General features: G+C 38.7%; 1 protein-coding gene across 1 annotated transcript; it reads left to right on the top strand.

Moving 5' to 3' along the window:
- The first annotated feature begins 15,017 nt into the window (after positions 1-15,017).
- LOC139698052 (uncharacterized) lies at positions 15,018-18,697 on the top strand. Its single transcript, XM_071596918.1, has 5 exons — positions 15,018-15,254; positions 15,399-15,451; positions 15,553-15,633; positions 16,469-16,740; positions 17,364-18,697. Exons 1-5 carry the CDS (start codon positions 15,201-15,203, stop codon positions 17,795-17,797), a joined length of 894 nt encoding a protein of 297 aa, XP_071453019.1. The 5' UTR covers positions 15,018-15,200; the 3' UTR covers positions 17,798-18,697.
- Positions 18,698-19,049: the final 352 nt, after the last annotated feature.

Here is a 19,049-nt window from a genome sequence, read left to right as displayed (position 1 = left end):
TCCTCATCAACTCCAATCCCCAATTCCTTTCAGTTTTCAATTTAACCCAAAAAATTCCCCGACTCGGAAAACCGTCACGAAAACATAACCACAACTAAATATTTCTGCCTGGCTCTCCCGTGAATTAAAAGTTGTGTCAGTTGAAACCTAGAACAGAATTGAAGGTTTTCCTAAGTTCCTTTTGTGAGTATTGCCTGACATTGGAATACCTAATTCGAATGTTCTTCCGAAGAGTTTCGAAGAAAATAATGAAGTGGCGGATAAATTATTAAGATATTTCACACCGTAGTAGTAGTAGTTTTGAGGGGAGGCGACCGACAGCTAAGGTCATTTGCGCCATAGGGGATGGATAGGAAAGGATGAAGGGTGGAGAGAAACCCGGCGTCGGCATTAGCCTACTCTTTACGAAAGGCGCCAAGGGGTCCGCAGTTTAACGTCCCATCCGACGGACGGCGTACTCACTCAAAGTGCCCTCCACAAAGCACCTCAAGTAGGGATCGAGATACCTCTGAAAAATATTCAACACCGCCGGGATTTGAACCCGCGCCCTCATGGTGGGAAGCCAGTACGTTAGCCCCCGCACCATCTCGATCCCCATTTCACACCGTTTCCAGAGATAATCATTTCTTGGTTCGGTTTAAACTGATATGAAAATAACGTTCAGCTTTCCCTTCGTTTAAAGGCTAAATGAAGATAAAGGATTCAAGGTAATTGCACTATATTTCTACCACGGATACTCATAAATCGAGATTTTACAAGTTAACGTCGAGCACGATGAAATATATTTTTGAAATGCATGAAAATATTTATTCGGCACGGCCCTAAGAAATAATCCCACGCGAAAATTAGAAGTCAATACCTAAATCCTTCTCCTAAGAGTAACACGTTAATTTCGTAGATTCGTGGGCAATAGAAGGGATATTAAACTGTCCCTTCCTTCCCTACCTTCCATGAATATTGTCTCCGGCGGTTTCTATGGCCGGAAGAGATTAAACAAATGAGCAGGTGAACATCGGCACTCATCCATCAGATTTAACGGGATACATGTGCCTCCGTAAAAAAAAAAACACCGCTGAAAGAATTCACGTCTTAATAATGTTGTATCCACACACCTACCTACTACCGATCTAAAATCATTCATGCGCCATGCATTCCAAGTGTGAAGGATTATAACTTAAATGGTGGATTTTATTACTTGAATTTTGAAAATTAACGAAAGTGAACGGAGAAAATAATCAATTTCTTAATTAGACGAGATGACGCGATGCATCATGGTTGCTCATCACGGTCAACCAAGGGAAAATATATGCGTATCTGAGCGCTCATCTGTCAACAATAATAAAAACTCTCATCAAAAACGTAAAATTAGAACATCAAACACTGACTGCGGGTTACTTCGACAGGGCAGTTTAACACCAAACTCCGAGTAACTTTAATCATAACAACGAAAGCTAATATTAATTTTTGTAGTGGCTTTCCGTCGAAAAGGAGCCCAAAAGTTTTTTATTCACTGCTCACCTTGCAAGCCAAAGATACCAGATTCTCGAGGATGACGTCCCATAAAAAGTAAAAACAATCAGCTAAAACAGGACGCCGAGGCCTCCACGACATGACGCTCAATTATACCAGTAAAAAGACATAGCATAAAACTGGAAACTTTCTATAACTCAGCGATGATAGCACGACGCTTATATTTCGGGGCGCAAGATCCTGAGTTCGTTCATCACCATGCATGGCACATGAGAAAATTGAGCGAAAGAAGGCCATCATTCTCGTCATACTTATTTCTAATTAGTACTGTCACTACTCACCCAGTTCAGGCAATAATAACTGCCCAATTACTGCAACGATATTCTCCCAGGGAAAGGAAATAATCAACGACACTGTATGGCCCACCGATGTAATCGAACAAACTCTTTCAAAGCCACTGGGCACTTCCCGCCACGGATAATTTCTGAAGACGGTGAAATGTTACTGGTGTTTTCTATTCCCTCTTGCGAAGACATTAACTGAGCACGTCCCAGAAACTTTTCAACCATCGACACTGGTCGTTGTCGCTGTGATGACGACAACAACACTATAATAACAGCGACTGCTCTTTGTACTGTTGATACGTATACTGTATTCCTTCCTTTTCGGTCGTCACTGTTTGAAAAAAGTCACTTTCCACAGACCAACTAAAAACATCACGATTTCTTCAACTCAAAGAAAAAAATGAATACGAAGAAAAATATCACGAGAAGTAATGGAATAAAATAAAATAGAAACTGTACAATGAGAAATGGGTTTTGGCGGTTGGATCGGAGGGAGACACCGAAGGGAGCTTCCACATCGACTCGTAGCGAACCGCTTCGAGTCCGCGTTCACTCTCCCAAAACGAGAACGGGAGGAGAGAGATACGTGTGCCCCAGCGCTACGCTGCGGAGGGAATGCCAAACTCCGTCTTGCTTCCCCTCCCCTCTCCCTCTGTGGAAACCAGTAACGGAAAAAAGAGGGCTCCGAGTTTTTTTCCACGTGTGTGTGTGCTCTCGAAGCCGCGAGGAGGCTGAGGGGGAGGTGGCTGGGGGTGGGGATGAGGAAGGTGTGGGGGGGGGGGGGTTTAGAATGAAAAAGAAGAGAAATGTCCAGCCTCCCAACGTCCGCGCTCGGCGCTCGAGGTTTGCATTTCGAAATCTCGTCCCGGCGTCAAGCTCAAAGGGACGTTCCCTTTCAGCGTTGTCCCTGTGGGACACGTTTCGGCCTCGGCGCAAAGAATAAGTACATTTCCACGGATAAATTAGACACATGCATCTATGATCCGAACTCGGCACCTCCCTTGGAGAGAAATGCAGGTGCATGTATCAGGAGGGTGGGTGTTCGTCGACACTTGGTTCCTAACTTACCACGTGAGCGGGGGCACCAACTTAGGCCCGGGCACGCGCCTGATCCGTCTCGCGAATGTTGTCTAAATATGTTTAATATATTTTTGAGCAATTTTTAACTTTAAATGTTTCTTGTTAATTTTATTTCATGCTATTTTTTAAATGTTTTGTCCATAGTTATGGGTGGTTGGGGTTTGTACCGTTGCTCAATCAACACATTGAAATGTTTCAGCAAAATAATTTATTTATTGCACATTAAGGACAATTAATGCCTGGAAAGTTTTAATATGTACTTTAATCCGATGGTTTGGAGACGCATTTAAAGAAAAGAAAAAATAAATGATTACAACTGATTAAAATATGAAGGAACATAATTATTTCTAAGAGACCTTACTGTGCATCTAGATTTCTCGACGCTTTCCTTCTTGCAACGCTCTGGAGGAGTCATTTTACAGAGCATTTGAACTGGGTTCTGCCTCGTAACTTGAGAAGAAACAATGTTCAGGGAATGGTTCAAACAGTCGCAGGTTGAGGGATCAGAATAACTATATCGGATCACGCTAGGGAGAAAACATTATTTTTCTTTTTAAATTCTAAGCAGCCTAGTATATCATCATTATCTCATCTATTCTAAGTCATTGTCCTCTTTAACAACAGCTCCTCTCATTTGCATTGAGAAGTATATCTCACTTGGATATCAGAATGCATGTACCAGTAAATATCAAGATCTACATTATTAAATATTTTTAATATATAAATACTCGTACAATTATATATCATTTTGAAGAATACAGAAATTTAGCCCGATGTATCATGCATCAAAAATACTTACTTGGATATTTGGGCGTAAAATAGAAGGAAAGAAAAAAGCCTCACGAAAAACCAATTAGGATTCAGTAAAAACCGAGGAGCAATCGTGGCAATACTCAGTTTGAAGGCACCGACCGGAAAAATGGTACACGTAACAAGCATGTGGCGTTTGTGTACTTGGAGAAGATCCTTGACCGCAACGAATGGAACAAATTGTTCAAGAAACTAGAAGCACTTGAAATGGGCTACAACGACAGAAGAATAATCCACCACCTCCACAAGAATGAGGCAAGAACCTTGCAAATGAAAAGAGTAAGTACAAGCCAAAATAAACGAAGGTTTTACACAAGGGTTCATGCTATCCCCGGTAATATTCAACGTTTATCAGGAAGAGGCCATAGAAGAAGAATCTGTATTGGGCACCAAAATAGTCAAAGTGAATATCGAAGAAATTAGCGTGCTCCGAATCACAGATGACATTACAGTAGTAGTTGAAACACGAAAGGACCTGCAGGCAACTCTTATACATATATTCCATGGACCAAACACTTCCGGAACATAGTATGAGCTTCAAAAAGATTAAAACTATATTTATTTTGTGTGGAAGAGATGAGGCAGAAAAGGAGAGGAGACAAAAATCACAATTCGAGGAGTGAAACTGGAGCAACCGGAATCCTTCTTCTACTTGAATCGCAGTTTACAAGGTCTGTCCGAAAAGTAGTATGACTTATTTTTTCCCGGATAGACGGACGGCGGTTTCTCTGGCTGGGTTCGATTGAGGGGAGTCTCAGAAAAGGCTGGAGGCCATTGGCAGTTGGCTCCCAGCCTTTGAGGAGTGCGGATCGTTCGTTTGTGAAACCTTTATAACGTGACCTCGTTACGCTCCGTTATTGAAGCAACGCTACGCCGTCAAATTTGCGTGAAACTGGGCAAAACTGGGAAAGACTCTTGATATGCTTAAAGCAGCTTATAGCGATAACGCCATGGGTAGATGTGTGGTGTTTTTGAGTGGTACAAGGTTTTTTTGGGAGGGTAGAGAAGGTCTTGTAGACGCCGAACGTCCAGGACGCCGTTAGACTACAAAAAGTGACGAAAATCTTGCAAGAGTGATGGCTTAGTAGAAGAGGGATCGCAGATTAAATGTTCGCATGGTTTTTGATGAACTTAGCTTCCCTAAAAGTAATTGTGACCGAAAACATGGGCATGAGAAATGTGTGTGCGAAGTTGGTGCCGCGAGTGTTCTCGGACGAACAAAAGGAAACTCGCACGCGGTTCTGTCAAGAGCTTCCCGACCATGTGAGTGAGGAACCAAATTTTTTAGACAATGACCAATCAGACTTCTTCTTCTTCCCTCACATCAACCGTGCTGAAAGGTCGTCTTCATAGCTCAGTGGAAACGTCACAACAGGCCGTGACGAGGGGGCTTAGCAGCATTCCGGGCGCCGCCTTCCAGGAGGTGTACAAGGCGTGGAAAACCTACTGGTAGCGGTGTGTGGACGTACAAGGGTGCTATTCCGATGAATTCTGAGTGAATGTATCAATTCTGGCTATAAGTTTTTTTAATAGACTTAGTCCTACTACTTTTGGGACACACCTTGTAACTTTGGATGGAACAAGTTTGACCGAGACTCATGTTCTTAATGCGATATCAAGAGGATGCAAATCACGTCGCAAAGCGTCCAGTCGAGCAGGAGTGATGAATCCTCTTAAGATAAGTTTTGGATGGACCCCTATTAGCAACGCTGCAGCTATACATTTTTGCCTCTCCTAACAAAACACAACCCAATATCCCATTCTACAGCAGAGGCCAACTTCATCTCCGTATACATCGAATCATATGTAGAAACAAGAAGTATCCTTTTTGTTTTCACTGTAACCCTTTAGTAGGACATATGTGGAAGAGCTCGCCTCATCTACCAATTCCCATGGCAAATGTTTACACCATGTCGGCAATCTGCGGGAAAAGGTCAACCCGAAAGACGCGTGCTAGTTCGGGGAGAGAGAAATGAATATGCTGCAACTCATGGATGGCACTGGTGTGCTTGGCGGAGATGACCCGAATAGGAGAAGACAACCTTTATGGAGCGGGATATGAAAAATAACTCAAAATAAAAGGTAAAACTAAGATAATAGCCAGTATCCAAAGGGAAGAATAACCTTTCCGCGTGAATTGTATGTATGTATGGTCACTAGCGAAGATGGAAATACTTGTAGATTGAAAACAGTATGGAGAATAGAAGGAAGTGGAAGAGGTTTCCTAGCGGACGGGATTAGCTGCTGACGGCCACATTTTAAGGTATAATATATTTGGGAGCAATTCGTTAAAGATTCTATGCGGATACTACTTTTTCGCGGCTTTTTGAGGAATGGACGATGGTAGCAGGAATGGAAAAAAGTTTGGAGGCGTTGGGGATGTTGTGCTACAGAAATAATTTAAACAGTGAAAAACGGGAAAGTGTTTCCAAGAGCTGCGAAAATAGAAACATCTGGAGGGCAATAGGGAGTCATCCTCTTATTTCAGCTGCCGGTCACCCCCGTAATAACGACTTCTGCCACTAGAAGACGGTAACTAATTGAGCCCATCCTGAGGCACGATGGTGAAAGATATCAGTGCAGGGAGCTAAAAGCAAACGAAGAGATTGGTAGGATCGAACGGAATTATAGGTTGGAGAACACTGATTAAAGGCAATCCTCGGATTGATACCCTATGATGATGAGTACAAAAATAGAATTTTACACCAGTATATTCTATTGTGATCTACAAACCTCGTGAAATGTGAATGCAATCTTCCTCATGACACGCCGCTTTACTAATGTTTGGAGTCACGAAGAAAAAAAATCCAATACTCCCACGAAACAGCATTAAATTCTGAAATAAGCCATCACCGCTCGCCATTGGATAGTTGTTTCGCCCGACATCATTGTGGATATTTCCGCTAGCTTGGCTTCCCCATACTCAAGTGGAAATTTCGAAAGATAAAGTGACAGCCGTGAGGAATAACCCCTCTGACGTTAATCTTAAATTAATTTTTATAATTTAACGTTGGTATGTACACGTGGTTCCCAACAATGTGACGACAAAATTCATAGGTATCGCAGGGGAAGCTAAAGGAGTGGATGATAGAACGTTTCAATGAATTTCAATTTAAAATCTGGCATCGACGCTTCGGTAACAGATTCCAAGTGGTGTTAATCAGTAGGGTCTCGCCATTGACATACCGGGACAATATGGGGGAAGTGCCGCCATTATCTCCATAATTCCCAATTCCTTTGCATGGAATTCAGGAATCACCGAGGCCATGAAGTTAAAATTTCGTCACTGTCCACGCTCGAAAATTTCGAATCCAATAGGGCTGTCAGTATGCGAAAAACCACTCCCATCTGGAAAGATAAATATCTCATAGATTTCACCGACTGCTTTTCACCTCAATTCAGTGCCTTCGTGGAAATTACATGAAGCTGTTTGATGGCGTGGAAGACCCTCGGAGACATCACTCCCTCATTAGGCGCCGGGAAAGCACCGACTGGGTGACGTAGAAATACTGATTTCTAGAAGACGTGGGTAGGCGGGCTTTGAAATTAGCTTGTTCCCCAGACCCAGGACTTTCGACCCCCTTTTCATATCCGAATTCCCACCTTAGTTCCGTCTCGCAGCAAGTGGACTTTTATGAAGACGACTTAATGAACTCTTTCAGGTGATAGCCAAGTTAAAGTTTCAGAACTTAATGAGTGGAATAATTAAGTGAAGGAATATCGATTGTAAAAGTTATAATGAAGTACTGAATACATGAAGTACAATGTTCTCCAGCAAAAACTGTACCAAGATTTTATGGGATGGAATATAGAATGTCACGGGATAACTTAGAGCATACGAACAGGTATATCCTGAGAAAAACTAGAATTCAAGATATTCTCTGAAATCACAAAAACAATTCCTTAGCAGGTGGTATTTCATCTGGTTCTTAAATGCTGCAAAATGTTCATAAAATTTTATACCAGCATGAAATATCCCCTTGTCATATTATGGAATTGTATGCCTTGGCATGTATAAGTCTAATTTTTTCCTAGTTGAATTATTATGTGCATGAGATTTTACGTTGACAGGATATATTTTCCCCTTAAAACAAGAGATCATTGCACACACACAGACACACATACACCTGTAAGTGTTAAGATCCCAAGAGCCGTGAAATAAATTTTACTTGGTTCTCTCCTCCCTACTTTTGTCATACACCTTAAAAACAAAAAAATTGAAAAGACTTTGCAAGTATTTCTCTTCTGTGAGATGTGCATTTTATGCCCATTGTATCGTTTGTTCCCACCTTTTCTCTTCTTCGGGTTCAAGGCAGCGCAATTAATTTCTTTCCTCCTGTCAATGCATAATGATAATGATTACTGCTCCTCATTTTATGAACCTTTGAACTCTAAACCAGTAGTAGTAGTCTGGGAAGGCCGCTGACAGCTAAAGTCATTAGCTCCATTAGGGATGGACAGGAAAGGATGAAAGGTGGTGAGAAACCCGGCATCGGCTTTAGCCTACTCTTAACGAAAGGCACTAAGGGGTCCGTGGCTTAACATCCCATCCGATGGATGGCGTACTCACTGAAAGTGCCCTCCACAAACTACCTCAAGTAGGGATCAAGATACCACTGAAAAATATTCATCACTGCAGGGATTCAAACCCAGGCCCCCTGGGTGTAAAGCCAGTACGATAGCCACCAACCATCTCATAAAAATCATAACCACAGTAATCAACCCAAAGGTCGGTTTGATAGCCTCTACAGAGTTCACCCAATACTAATCCCTATACTAGTAAGTAATTAAGTTTTCTATCCCTCAAATTGCTAGCTGCTTGTGTATCTCTGCAACCTGTCTCTGTCAGAGAATATATATTTTCCATCACACCTGAAGTTGAGCAAAGTTAAACTAATTCACAAGAAGGACAATGTGAAAAATGTAGGAATCTAAAGACCAATAATTTTGATCTCTGATTTTTCTAAAATTTTTGAAAAGGTTATGTAAGCATACTGTGAACTTCCTGGAAAAACACTGTATTTTCAAACCAGTAACATGGTTTTAGGAAAGTTAAATTAGCATCTGCAGCACTCCATTAATTTATTTCAAATGTACTACATGCTATGGACAATAAGTATCTATCCCTGGGGATATGCCTTGGTCATAATAAAGCTTTTGACACAGTAAATCATGAGTTTTGGTTAAGGAGATTAAAAAATATAGTATTTTGGGAATCTCAAATAAATGGCTCAGACCATATACCTAAGGAAAACATCAAGTTGCTGAAATATCCCATCTTAATGAATCCAATAATCACAAAGGGAGCTGCCAATTAGTTAGAAAATAGGTCAAAACATGTTTTTCAGGGCTCTATCCTAGGTCCTTTGCTATTTCTACTCTACATAAATTGTATCTTTGATATCAAATCCATGATTTCTGCTGATGATACAACCATTATAATAAATGCCAAAATCAGTCCTGAGCTACAACAAAAAGTAGACTCCATAGTAATATGCCTTTAAAATTGGTTTCAAAACAACTTATTGTCAATAAATATACCAAAAACAGTATGCATACATTTTGGCAAAAATCCTTCACTGTTGGTCAAACTATCATGAGCGCCTAAAGTTTGCTGACAGTGTTAACTTCTGGGGTGCTCAGATTGAATTATCCCTAAAATGGCCCCTATATATTGATAACTTAAAATCTAAAATTAATAAAACTCTTTTTCAGCTGAGATATTTTTTTTAGTACTAGCTTAAATATCCTAGAATGAATTTATTATTCATATTTTTAATCTTGATTATCATATGGCATTATATCCTGGGGTGGCTCAAGCCATAGCCAAAAGATTTTTAAAGTACAGAAGCAGGCCATAAGAGCTATCTTAAACTTATCTTTCAAACACTCCTGCAGGATTCATTTTCATGAGCTGCAAATTATGCCACAGGCTGCTCCCTATGTATACATTCTAATCTCATTTGTTAAGAATAACATGCATGTATGCAAAGAAAACCTAAATGTCCATCATCATGATATAAATACTAAACTTGACGTACACAATGAGGCAAGATTGTCTCATTTGAGTGGTGAGGAACCATACCACAAAGGAGCCAAATTTGTCAAACCTGCTTCTTCCAGATTTGAAAGTATCTCCTTCAAATACTTTCAAGCATATTATTAAAGAATATTTGCTTATTAAAACTTTGTACATTTTGGATGAATGTTGGGTATTATGTAAAGTAAAGTCCAAAATGTTGTTTGTTAAATATCCCTATGCAATGTTAATAATTTTTTTTTCTTGTGATGTATAATTAAAAAAAAATATGAACATGTTTTGTTTCATGATGAAACCATGCTGAACCAGCCTATGATGAAGAAATAATGAATTAAGTAAATAAATATATGGCATGTGAAGTTCACATATCAGGATATGGGGATCAGATCCACTCCCTGTGCCACCTATAGTTTCCCAGGAAGTTCTGGTACCCGCAATATCACAGAGCTCAAGTGTACCTGGGGGTACCCAGGAATCGAATCCAAGCCCATTGGTCAGTGATCCAGCGGTCTATCAATTGATCCACTATAACTCTTATTTTATTAATACAACAACAGAATATCATATCCTCTGCATCAATTAATACTTGACACATGAATTCTGTGGTGAATGGACATTTGTTGAAAAGAGTTGTGCCCAAATTTTGAACCATACTAGTAGCCTCTCAATGAGTACTAACTTTTAAGAAACATGGTTAAAGTATACCAATAATGAAATCACTCCCTGGCATACAGTATATCTTCCTATCACTCATTTCATCATTATTACATATCCTTATTATATTATTTGGTAGTCTACAGTGTAAAGTAGATTTTGGATGCTAGTCAGTTTAATTCCCCTGTATGTACTTGAGTAGTAGTAGTTTTAGGGGAGGTGACTGACAACTGAAGTTATTTATGCCATTAGGAATGGATGGAAAAGGAGGAAGGGTGGAGAGAATCCCGATGTCGGTATTTGCCTACTCTTGACAAAGGGTCTACAGTTTAATGTCCCATCCGACGGATGGTGTACTCACTCAAAGTGCTCCTCACAAAGTGCCTCAAGTAGGGATCGGGATACCACTGAAAAATATCCACCATCTCCAGGATTCAAACCCAGGTTCTATGGGTGGGAAGCCAGAACATTAGCCACCAAACAATCCCAATTCCCATGATTTTGATGATGCTAATGTCACTGATGCTGATTAGGAATATTTTAGATTAAAATCAGTTTTAGCCAATAGCTCACCTCCATCACCTGAGATCACACATATACTGTTAGCACCCTTTTTTGGGCAGTCTAGCATTTATGGTAGCTTTGGATGCACCCAGAATAATTCATTCCTTTTTGTCTCCTTACAATGCACAACCTGACACCCCACACCTTTAGAAACCTTTCTTCTATTCCAAATACATTTTCGTACCTACCTTTATTCGATCAACAAGACCTATCCTTTTCCTTCCCCAAACTTGCTTGCCTAAAGTTCTCCCTCTATATCACAGTCCTCAAAATTCAATTTCCAATCAAAATGCACAGCATTCACCTTTGGATTTCTCCTAACAATCCTCTCTTCCATCCAACCATCATTAGTACTACTTTGTTTTTCATCCTTTCCATCCATTTTACTTTTTCCATCCTTCATCCACACCCATATCTCAAAAGCCTTTAATCTACACCAATCACCTTTCTTTAATGATTAAGTTTCCGAGTCATTCAAAATCACACTCCATATCAAAGTTTTATGGAGCCTTTTCTAAACATTATGCAAAATGATCTTAGCTGTTGGTGCACTCTAATTATGACTACTACAACTACTTTTCTCAATATCTTTCCTCACTGTCCCTGTTATCAACTCCCTCTTCCTTGTGAAAGCATATTTGCCTAATGAAACTCTTCTTCTGTTGTCCCTACTATGAGTATGTTGACCATTTGGGGCCAAAATACTTCCGAGATAGATAAACTTTTCTATCTGCTCTAGTTTTTGCTCATCTATTTTAATGTTTAACTTTATCATCCTCCTCCTCAAAAACCTCATAACTTTTGTTTTTTTAATATTAATCCTTACCTCAGACCTATTGCACTGAAGTTCTAAAGCACTCAGCAATGCTTGCAACCCCTTGCCTGACTGGATAACTAAAGCATTATCATCTGCAAACCTAACTGATATTATGAATTCCCTACCAATTTTCATTCCTTTTTCCAGTGCTTCCCATGCCTCTTCTTCCATTTTCCCCACATATGCATTGGAAAAACAGAGAACAATGGGCACTCCTGTCTTACTCCTCTTCCTAACACATCCCATCTCAACTTTCCATCTACCACTGCCACCTGAGTGGTCTGAGTCATGTACAGATTGAGGTTAAATCTGCCTATCCCTCCAAATTACCCTTATCTACAGTACCCAATTCTATATTCTATGCATTAATTCATATAATAATTAATTTTGCTTTAGGTACCTTATTAATTCTATCTACTTTACTCTATTCAGAACTTACTTGAAATCTACAAAACAAACAAATACATCCTGATTTTATTCTGTCATTACCATTATGCCATCACGTATACCTCTCCCCTTCCTGAATCCAAACTGATTCGTCATCTTTCGTATACTCTCGTGTATCCTGTGCAGAGAAAATACTGCTAACATTTACTTTAATACCTTTGGCTTTTTCTATGTGTAATCCTTGTAGTTGCTTCCTGTATAAATAAATGAAATAGATAAGGTTAAAAGGGGCAGCCCTGTTGCACATCTCTTCTTACTTTTGCTCCATCAATTTATATCAATTTCAATCTTCTGTGCCCTATACAAATTTAAAATCATTCTTCTTTCCTTCCAATCAAGGCTGATTTTTGTCATTGTTTCCAGCAATAGCCCCAGTCAACTTTATCTAAGGGTTTTTCTAAACCTACATGTATGAAGGCCGCATGCATATGTCTTCTATTAATCTTAATCCTCCTCTTTAATATCTGTTGTAATGCTATTATCGCTCCTCTGATATCTCTTTCTACCTTATATCCAATCTTATCAACCCCTAAATTTCGTTCATAGCAGTCGTTAATTATTTAAACAAACGTTTTTTGTTGTTTCTCACAAATACTTAAATATTTCTTCCAGGATATTGCCTGATCCTCTCTTTTGCTTTGTTGTCATCCAATTTTCCAGAGTAAAATGAAATTCTTCTGCGGAATTTGGATGTCCTGGCTTGTCTTTGTCCATAGTTTTCCCATCCCCTATGTACTCATTATTATTCTATGCATCCATGTCATTGATTTTTTCCTCATATTCCTTCCATCTTACTCTAGCTAGCCATTTTTGAGCAGTGTCTTCAATTTATGTCTCCAATTACATTTGTTCTGGTTCTTTGCTTTAATATATTTATTTTGATATATTTTTGAAATGTTTTGTGCCTCTTATTTTAAATGTTTTTATATCTTCCACCCTTATGTTTTCCACATAATTTATCTGTTGTTTCTCTTATCTCTTGAACTGCCTCTTTTCCTTCAACTATTATAAACATCATTCATTTGATATATTTCTTTGGTATTTCTTAAACTTAGAATTGAATTTTGCTATCACAAGAACGTGGATGCTATCTAGTCAAATCCTGAATATGAATCACTAAATATAATTCATTTTTATATGTTTGTTTGCCTGGCATATAAGTTATATGATTTCCTCTAATATTCCCTAATGCCCTCAATGTGTACCTTCTTCTATTGGGCATAATTGGATGTGAAGAGTTTTTTAGGAACTAACATTTCAAATTGCAAAGATCGAGCAGTCTTTTCCCTTTGGTTTCATTTAACTTTCCTAATCCAAACTTTCCCGTCCATTTTTGGTCGCTTTATTACCAATGGCTGGCTGTTTGTCAATTTGTATGGCTCATGATACTAAGATCATCTTGTCTCCCACAAATTTAATACATTCTTCTTTCTATATGCAAAATTACTCTGTTTCCTCATATTTGCTGTTGTTTGTTGCATCCTGCTGTGGTGTGCAAGTCTACAGAGGGGAGGCTTTTAAGCTTAATCAGGAGTATTATGTCACTGAAGTGATGTGGGTTAATAATATAGTTTTAATTTCCCTCCCAAGATCATTCCTATTCCATTCCCTCCTGGTTTATTAATCTCACTATGAATATGGAAACTGCAAATTCCTCAGACATAAAATTTTCATTGTCAGCTCACCAGTTTTCACATACACCTAGGATGTCCATTTCTGTCTGCTTCATCATGATCTTGACTTCATCAAGCTTCCCAGGTTTCAAGGGAGTTCTTATATTTGATACTCCAATTTACTATTCCCTGATCATTCCTTGCATACAGCTTCATCAAAAACATTTCAAGTAATTAGAGTAATTGAAACTCTGGAATATTTTGCATTTGACATAGCCAAATTTGAGCTTGAAATTTCCTGGTATCTTAAATGCAGTAGTTTTCTGATTACCTTCGGCATCCTCTTGCAATTGACCATTAATTTGGGTTCATCCATCTTCGGGATAAATTTCTATTCCCCCACAAGGCAGTGTTCTTGTCCCATGCCTGCTCATCCTCCCCTTAGGTAATTGGTGCTTGTTGTGGTGCGGTTCCTTACATCACGAGTCATTTGGTTACTAGAACCTCATCTGTAATAACAGGGTGCACCTTTTATTCACATTTAAGTTATTATAATATTATTTTTATTCTTATAATAATCACCCAGAAAAACCCAGCAGTGCCTGGTAGATTTTAGAGTGGAAGGAGAAAGACCTTAGAAAATTATACAAGTGAGGATATATGCTGATGAGGATGAGAGATATATAAGGGCCAGGAGGTTTGTTAGGGATAGTGTGCCAATAAATATAGTTCATTGAATTCTACTCAGAAAAATAACAAGATTTGTAAGACAAGAGCATTGCAATCTTTCATTTTTACTCTGGACATAACGATATGTTAATTTATCCAAAGATTCACTAATCGAGCGATGGATATAATTTCTCATAATAAGTGATCTGTATCGACGCTTAAGTGACTGATAATACCTCGGACTCGTCCGCGGTATTTAATGACGCCACAGTTTTCTACCTACTGTGGACTTACTCTTACCGTTGTTCAAACCTCTTCGCGCAAGTCGAATGCATGAGTTCATTCGATATATCCGTGTACCGGGGAAATCGATCAGTCCCCTTCGATATCAATCAGCTGGAGAGATTTCGTAATCAGTAGCTCTGTCAAAACAACATCTTTGGCATATTTTCGTCTGCTACGATACAAATTTATTCAATCAACTATGACACAGATAGATATTAATTTTCATCAGTTAGAATAAGGGCTTTATTACCCTCAAGAACTACCGTAGTACGCTTTTTCTGAAAAAGAAATTGCGGATTATAAAGATGTGTTTACATTTGCTGCAAAATACCTTTGCAGTGTTTTCTCATTGAAATGATCGTTGAATGTAAATAATAGCTCCTGTGAGGCAAAATTGACCATTCCAAATGGGGATCAAATCCTTGGCTATATTAACTTTAATATGGGACGCAGCGAAATTGGTATGTTTTTTTGCGATTTTAATAAATCTAATTCATGAAATAGGATACATGTATTTACTATTTGAAAGTCAGTTAATTGAGTGCTTGTTTGATTATTGTAAAATATTGACAAAATATAATTCAATCAATAAACATTTGTTTCAGGTTCATGGTAAATACTGTGGAACTGAAGTTCATGGAGAAATAAAATTCTTTGTGTATGTGGACTTTATTTGCTGCTGCAAAAATGTTGTTATGAAACAAATTATATTAACAGTATTCTGTGATTTAAGAATATTACTCATCCTATATGTTACAGGTGTCCGCACAACGAGTATTGCTGCAAATATGGATGCTGTGTATCTCCAGCTTTTCAGTTTTATCAACTCTGGTATTACTGGTGAGTTTGTTTAGCAGAAAATTAAAATAATATATCCTTAGGAACTGAGAAGTGAATATCCAGCGATTTTACATGGTAAACTCGTTAAATTGTTTTCTTGCAATGTTTAAGTAATTTGCCACATTATTTTAAGTTTTGCCTGTAAAGAGGTGGGTGATTTCCCTTTCATCCCATTTAAATATTTTAGTAGGATATGTGAAAGTCGTCATGATCATAAAAGTATATTATGCAAGGTTAATGCATTATTCAAGGTATTTATGATTCCTCATTTGGTAGAGTTTCAATTATTGTCTACTTTAGAATTAATGTGAAGCTTGTCAAAAAACTGCTTATTAGATGGCGTTTGTACTGCCACATCCTTGTACTATTGCACCAGCTTATTTCCTTAAGCATCTCAAACGTCAAATTTGCTTTGTTGTGGAATACCTACCTAGCTGTTAGGGACATCATAAACATTATGGTGTCCTCCACTTCTTATTATATACATTGAAGACAATTAAAATTATTCTTATGTTTTTACATGGAAATATAAACACTAGTTGTAACAGATAATATAAATGTGCTTTGGCTGCATCTATCCTACCTTTTTCATGTAACTAAAAGTGTCATAGGACAACGGTGGACATGGGATCACACATTACAGTATAATACAGAATCCCATTAATTGGATGGTCATAATGGAATTTCTGTTGGAATTTTCTGCTGCATTCTATTGGTGGGCATATTCTGTATTTTTTGTATTTGCATTTCAACGCTTAGTCTACTCATTCAAAGAAGTATTTGACTCTCCTCTGATTTTAAACATGAACCATTCCCAATCACATCTCTGTTACAGGTTATTAGTTATCTTCATGTTCCTCTTGTGCTCGGGGGGTGGGTGGTGGTACCGCTCATGGTTGCAGGCCCGCCTGCAGGGTGGACTGGGGACACCACTGCCCGGTATGCCCCCACCAATGAACCCTGCCTCTGCAGCCGTGTCTGCCCTTGGAGCACCGTCCAGTCAGTGCTGCACTGGGGTCCTTGTGCGGACCAGCAGGGCCCAGCCACGTTTTGCCAGAATCACATACCATCCATCGGACACTGTTGCTCTGCACAACATCTGGAAGGGTAACCATTCACTCTGTTATGCTCAGTGAAGGATGTTTGCTCACCTAGCCAATCCAATGTTCAACAAAGAATGGAAGCAGAGTTAATTTCTCTCCCTGTAATTTACTAAGGCATTTCAATGTGACTATGCAGCTTTGAATCGCAAATTTTATTGCCATAAGTCATTGTGCACACTATTCAGGGAGATGAGTAATTCGAGGGATATAAATTCAAAAGTCCTGTGGATTAGATGATTTCTCAGGTTATTTTTGAACTTAGTATTTAAAATTTTTCCCTCGAATGCTGAACTTAAACTGGCTACCTTAGCAATGAATTCTTGACATATCTAATGGCTTTTCTGTTCATCCCATCAATTTTTCTAGCTTAATAAAACCTCTCATCATGATAGATTTTGCTATTTTTAATTTCTCTAAAATAAAAGAATTTCTGGATACAATACTTGTTTTGGTTAAATTGCTCAGTTTTAAATTTGTACCATAGCTCAAGCCAGTGATGAATCAGGCTGTTGCTTGGCAAAGTCTTTCATGGTGAACCACACCTTACAACATTGCCATGCTCCATTCCATTGAATCTCTCTGAGTTTCCACCTTTGAAGCTAACAGATGCTGCTGCCATTGTTACAGGGCCAGGCACAAGGATGGCCCATGACCAGCCCCCACCCCCATATTCCTCTCCCGAGGGGGAGAGTTCATCTGCATCCCACGCCATAGGATGCAGGGACCTCACAGAAAATGCTGCCCATGATTCCTTGTCCTCGGGGAGTTACCCGTTGCCCCCTTGCCCATACTTATTGTATGGGCCTCCACCAAGTTATGATTCGATTGTGACAGAGATGACAAGCCAGCTGTCCCCCTTACCCCCAGAAGAAACAGGGGTGGCTGCCGAGATGCCACCAGCAACGCATCACCATGATGCAGATGGACCGTCAACCAGCAGCCGCGAGCACCCACCTTCATTGCCATTTGTGAAACCACCACAGGACGAAGGCAGTAGTCCGAGTTTCTCCATGAGAGGAGAGGGCCAGGTGCCAAAGCCTGAGGCAGGTGGCTCTCAGTGAGTGACTGGGATATCCTCCATTGCACCAAATGTACCTATAATGCTTCAGCATTGTCACCAACACTCGACCGAGTGAAACCTCTCAGATGTGAACCCATATACATACATAGCTTTATATGATGAAAATGCATATTTTTCAATATTTTGGTCCATATTGTTTTTTCAAATTCTCAAACAAACTACTTTGAATTGAAATGGAGGTTTTCTAGTCTACGAGCTTTTTATTGAGTACATCTTTGGAGGCTCATGCATTCCATGGGCCATGTTTTGGGAGGTTTTGAGTCATATCATCCTCTGCAGTAAGACTAAGATGAGATTCAGACTGGGTATCTAACTTATATACCAAAGCTTACAAAAAAACAGCATTATTTAAGTATGGATTGTTTTGTGGATCTTCACCTTTTTTGGGAGTGTTTACTAAAAATAATATAACTGCGTAGACAAGTATGTTTACAGAGCCTGACAATGGTGTAAAAATGTCTTACTGTTCATTGTCCCATCCTGATCAGCCAGATCGACTTAGCATAGAAATGTGTACATACATACATTCCATTTCAATTGTAATCATAGGAAATTTCTAATAATGAAGCATGGTTTTTATATTTTCATTATTTATCATACAGTCACCATTACTTTTTAAACTTTAAAACTGTGCCACTTAAAAACAATTGCATTTACTTGCATTTTTCTATTATTATTCTTTATCATTTTTTTAGCAGTGCTTTTTTTAAATTCTTTATCTTTTTTATTTATTATTACATGGAGAATTAATCATCGCCTAATGTTTAGAATTATTACCTTACATGGATACACATGAAAACAGTAGCAGCTCCTTTCAACTTTATACTAATAATCATACAGTTCTTTTACACAACTCATATTGTAACTCGAGAAATATATATTTGTGTGCATTTAGAATATACCTATGTGTATTTCACAGTTTATTTAATGACCAAACAAAAGTGTTATCCATTTCATAATGATTGAATATGAATCATTTTTTTGGCATTTGAATTGTTAGATATGAAATGTCTTCTACAGAATGTCTGGTATTCTAAACACGGATCAACCTTCTATTGCATTTTATTATCAGTTGTATTATATTTCTGTCCTGAAAATAACTAGGTTGAGACCATATGGCACTTCAAGCAGTACTCACTGACTTTGTACACACAAATAATTTAAAGACTAAGGTCTAATGATTTATACAATCCTTTTTAAATTGATGCATATATTTGTGAAATATTGTATTA

Source organism: Hetaerina americana, unplaced genomic scaffold, assembly GCF_022747635.1.
Source record: "Hetaerina americana unplaced genomic scaffold, ioHetAmer1.1.p SCAF_10, whole genome shotgun sequence".
Taxonomy (NCBI): Eukaryota; Metazoa; Arthropoda; class Insecta; order Odonata; family Calopterygidae; genus Hetaerina; species Hetaerina americana.
This window is presented reverse-complemented; position numbering and strand designations above follow the sequence as displayed.

Excerpts from the sequence above, each read along its gene's own strand:
- LOC139698052 (XM_071596918.1), top strand. The coding sequence starts at position 15,201 with ATGGGGATCAAATCCTTGGCTATATTAACTTTAATATGGGACGCAGCG. Across the intron at positions 15,452-15,552 it reads GGAGAAATAAAATTCTTTGT|GTGTCCGCACAACGAGTATT; the intron begins GTATGTGGACTT and ends TATATGTTACAG. Across the intron at positions 15,634-16,468 it reads TATCAACTCTGGTATTACTG|GTTATTAGTTATCTTCATGT; the intron begins GTGAGTTTGTTT and ends TCTCTGTTACAG.